At 33.9% G+C, this 4,917-nt stretch overlaps 1 protein-coding gene across 2 annotated transcripts; it reads right to left on the bottom strand.

The window, feature by feature from the left end:
• Positions 1-610: 610 nt before the first annotated feature.
• On the bottom strand, positions 611-4,710 carry LOC113006837 (uncharacterized). 2 transcript variants are annotated; one of them, XM_080289994.1, is made up of 6 exons: positions 4,436-4,710; positions 3,807-4,148; positions 3,386-3,670; positions 1,971-2,066; positions 1,867-1,892; positions 611-1,247 (listed from the first exon to the last, which is right to left on the bottom strand). In XM_080289994.1, the coding sequence occupies exons 1-6, from the start codon at positions 4,488-4,490 to the stop codon at positions 1,164-1,166; spliced, it is 888 nt and encodes a 295-aa protein (XP_080146120.1). In that variant the 5' UTR covers positions 4,491-4,710; the 3' UTR covers positions 611-1,163. The 2 variants fall into 2 exon arrangements, with proteins under 2 accessions (XP_080146120.1, XP_080146119.1); XM_080289993.1 differs by having other exon boundaries at positions 3,386-3,709.
• Positions 4,711-4,917: the final 207 nt, after the last annotated feature.

Here is a 4,917-nt window from a genome sequence, read left to right on the forward strand (position 1 = left end):
GAGAGAAAGAACAATGGTTATATTTAAATGTAAAGTGAGTTAAACTAACTTTTATTTAATGGTTGCGTGAAAACAATCAGCAGTTTAGTGCAGGATAAATAGCCTATACAAAGAAGATTACTGGAGTTGTGAGTCATTCTTTTACCTCACACTGAGCCTCTACAACTAGTACTAGATTTTCCCAATGTGCCAAATCCCACTTTAACCAAATGGCTGTCCTCATTTTTCCCTTTAACTGTATTCCCGTTTCTATTATTATTTTATTATAGCTGGTAGAAATGTAAGCAAACTACTTTTCAGCTACTGTTTACTGAGTACATTTAAAATGCTGCACCTTTTCCATTTAACTTGATTAAAAGAAGTTGAGTCAGTACTTCAACATTTGCCAGGATGTTCTATAACACATGTATCTGCACTTTGATTTAAGTAAGGAATGTCTGTACTTCAGCCACCTCCAGCTGCTAGTCTCTCTGTCAGCCTCTCTCACCACACAACTTCCTGTTCTCTCACCTCAAGTCTCAGCTTGTTTCATTTCAGTAATTTACAGAACCATGAAGTATTGTGTCACAAATATATTAGGAGAGCATAAAAAGATCCACGTGCACAGAAACAGTCTTTATGTGGTTTATTAACGAATGTAAAAGAGAAACTGTGGTCAAGTAGGTCAAATGGGTAGATAGGTTTAGAGTGGAGCTAGAGAATAGGTATACATAGAAGAGAGTTAATTGTGAAACTTGTTTATTGGCTACCTATTTCTCGGTTTGTACATCCTCGACTCCTCTTCTTCTAAGTCTATTCAATCAAAGATGTGAGTGAAGGTCTGAACAGGATGTAATAAAACTCATACAAGTTCAAGACCTGAATATCCATAATATAAATCCATAATCAGAATATTGAAACACAAAACAACTATGTATATGGTCTTGATACATGCTCAATCAGATCATAGCGGTTTGAGGGGAACATGTTTCATCAAATATCTGAGTGACTGAAGAAGAGTAAAGAAGGATGAATGATGACATTTCACCCACTGAAAGCAAAACACGCAGATGAGCTGAATCAACTTAATGGGAACGACTTACATTGAATAAACTTCTCTATTTTATACTATTTAATCTATAAAACTGGATGAGATGATACTGGTAATATAAAAGCCAAGTTGATCAGTTGAATCTGACTGAAGCAGCAGAAACCCCGATGTTTTCATAGTTAATTGTAACATCATCTTCATCTTGATCATAATGTATCTGTGGGACACAAACAAACAAAATAAAACATTTCGTAATGCGAGTTAAGACAAGTGCATTTTAATAGCTTCTGTATTGTCTCTGGTTTTTTATTTGTCTGTCTGCATGTCTTATTTTCAGTTGGCTTTTCATCAGGTTACTTCTTGTTTTATTTTGAAGGTTAGTTTGTCATGTCTCATTTGTGTCTGTGTTTTTGAGTTTTTGTTACCGCTGTGCAGCCGTGTTTGTTTAGTTGTCATATCTATTTTAACTTCTTTTGCTCTGCCACCTGCCGGTCTGCTTTAAGTTTGTCAGCTGCTGGGTCCAGCTTAACTATTCTACCACAGCTGTGAGATAAATATAGCTTTAGTAAAAATTTATAAGGAGAAGAGAGCATCAATAACTTTCCCAAAATGAACTCTCACATGCAGATTCACTGGCGTTCTAACCAATCACCCTCTAGTTTTAAATATAAGGAAACACAACTTGTGAATCCTCTGCTGTACCACATTTAACTCAAGAAATTTATAATAATCTCATGAACATCATGAACTACAGCTATTAGTAAATAACAAATGTCATAAAACAACCTTTAGGACTTTTGACTTTTATGTTGGATTACTATGTTTTTTTTACTTACTGTTTTATCCATCTTGGTCGTGTTCCCTAAAATGAGAAAAGGAAGTCAATTTCAGTCTAAAATAAAATTTCTAAATCATTCAAAGTTCTCATTATTAAATTTGCCTTTAGTTCTTGTCCATATGTTGACTGACACAGCAGTTATTAAAGTTGCTGCTAACCCCACAGAGACAATAATGGACCTCAAAGATACAGAAGAATCTGAAAAAAAGAATAAAAATGTCAACTTATTAAATATTAACCCCGATTTTTTTGTCCCCATGATAGAACAGAGAAAAACTGACTCATAGTGTGTTAAAACATTTATATTTCTTTTTATTCAATCATCTTCTGAAAGAGGGAGACCTCTGCACAGCCCAAACGCCAGTTGCAGGATCTCTAACAGTTTTAGCTCCACATATGTCTTATATGGTGTTATTTCTGTACTTTGCACATCACACAGTTTCAAAATTCCTCTTTTCTGTGTCTTATCTATTAATATGCCTGTGCACTAAAACTTCCTGTTTTTCAGTTTGGCTGAGCACTTAGTTTGTGAGTCAAAAGTGGCCTTGCTCTACAAGCCTTCATTATTAAAGTACATAAAACAATCTAATGAGCAGATACACATTAAAAATATCTCTCTATTTCTTAACATTAAATAATTTGTTTAAAGTTTTCTGTTCCTTTTAAATTCGGTCTTTTTAAAGATCCAAATGTTTACCTAACCCCTTGAAAGTATTTTAAAATATTCAGATGCTATTGTTTTTGTTGATAAATGCCAAGCACTTAAAAACATCTAAAGTTTGTGATTGCATAAGTTTTTGCACCTCATGAAATATTTTTTTTCAGTTTTTCTCCTCATGTAGTGCTTGTTTAGGTTCTTCATTTATCAAGTCTGGCACATTTTAATCTAAATTATTAAGTGTCAGAAAAATAATGAATAAAAGAAGGATTACTGATGATGATAAAAGAATATATTTATGGGTGACTACCTTGTGAATTATTATTGTTGTGGTTGTTTCTGAATTTGTGTTGCTTTCAGTTTTTCTGGATGGTGTCTTCGTTGATTTTGTGTCACCTGAATAAATGTATAATATAATTTAAAAAAAGACACAACTAAACGTTTTTGTGTTATAAATATAAGAAAAAAAACATTGTGGTAAAAAGAAACTTAAAATCAGTCAAATATATGTTTATGTGATTTTAATCACATTAACCTCCTAGGACCTGGCATCCACATATGTGGACACCACATTTTGGGTTATTTAGACCAAAATACTCAATTTTGCTCTACAAGGGCCTGATATCCACTTACGAGGACATTATACCGTTACTGTTATATCAAAATTTTAAACAAATCCTCATATGCGACTCTCATTTTCCTAGAAACAAAAATTAGGTAAAAAAAAAAAAAAATCTGGTAATTCTTTGTTTTTACATTCATCAGGTCCCAATATGCCCAAATATCAAAGAGAAATTAAAAATGCATGCCGTGAATGAGTTCGGGTCTTAGCAGGTTAAACAGTTGATCATAAACTCACCTGTTTCTTCACCTGTGAGCTGAGAAGTGAAGGTAAACAGCTGCACTTTTCCTGTTTTAGTGTCAGTCACTTCACATGCCAGTATGTTATATCTTGATGAGTAAAGAAAGTTTGACTCTGGAATGGACACCGTGGTGGAGCAAACAGTATGTGAAGTCACTGTTTGGTTGTTATTTTTGTCTACATCTTTACCTTTAATTTGCCACATCACTGTCTGATGACACTCTCCATGTGTCAGCACAGAGCAGTTTAGCGTCCCCTTATCAATGTCCTTATGTTCAGTCACTGGTGAATATAATGAGAGAAAAATGGGAAAAAAAAGAACTATAAGGAGAGAAAAACAGAGTAAATCAGAAAAAATTATCCTAATCAATGCTATTAAAACAGTTTGAGCTGAAGACATTTTGATGTAAATACTCACAGGTAATAACAGCGACATGAACAAAAGACTGATGAACCAGAGTGTGTTGAGATGGTGTTTCTTTGACTTTGTATTGTTGACAGTAATAAAGACCAACATCCTCGACTGTGAGCTTCTTTATAAGCAGAGAACAGTTCACTGTAACACTCAGTCTGTCTGATTGAGTTTTGGCTTCTTCACCAATCTGTCCAAGTGTGATCAGCTCTACTGTTCTTGGTTTGTTTGTTGAAGTAAAGATCCACGTAGTCCCATCACAGTTATTCTGCTCATTTATCACATTTAGACAAAGTAGAGTGACGTCATCTCCAACTTTCATAAAAATCGATGTTTCATTTACAGATACTGTTGAGAAGATTGAAGAGAAATATAAAAAATAAATTAGAATACAGAAGTTTTTACAGTCAGACTGAAGATCATTTCAGACACAAGTTTATAAATATGTCCCATGCTCCTCTAAAACAACAGAGCATGCTCAGCTCTCTTATTTGCTGTAAAGGTTATTCATTGTAATAATCGCTAACCTGTAAAGGTTAATGATTATTCTAGTGATCAAACCTTATTAGTAAGGTTTGATCACTAGAGTCAAAACTTAGTTTTACTTCTGTTTAAAATGTTTCCTGTATTCTTACCTGCAATCTGAATCATCAGACATAAAAACATTTGAATCCATCTGAATTCATCCATCGTGCTTCTCTGTCTCACTTCTTTCTTGTTCTCGATCTCGACTGTCACACCCTCTGAACTGTTGACTCTTTAAACTTGTTTCCTTGGAATAGTGAAGTGTCACTAATTCATCATAACTTGTGCAATTTCTGTTATTTTTGTTCTTTTTTTTCTTTATTTAGATTGAACAACAAAAAGAAGAAAAGGAAATTATGAACAACCAATGACTTACAGCGGGGCAAAAAAGTATTTAGTCAGCCACCGATTGTGCAAGTTCCCCCACCTAAAATGATGACAGAGGTCAGTAATTTGCACCAGAGGTACACTTCAACTGTGAGAGACAGAATGTGAAAAAAAAATCCATGAATCCACATGGTAGGATTTGTAAAGAATTTATTCGTAAATCAGGGTGGAAAATAAGTATTTGGTCAATAACAAAAATACAACT

This window comes from Astatotilapia calliptera, chromosome 15, assembly GCF_964374335.1.
Source record: "Astatotilapia calliptera chromosome 15, fAstCal68.1, whole genome shotgun sequence".
NCBI classification, from domain to species: Eukaryota; Metazoa; Chordata; class Actinopteri; order Cichliformes; family Cichlidae; genus Astatotilapia; species Astatotilapia calliptera.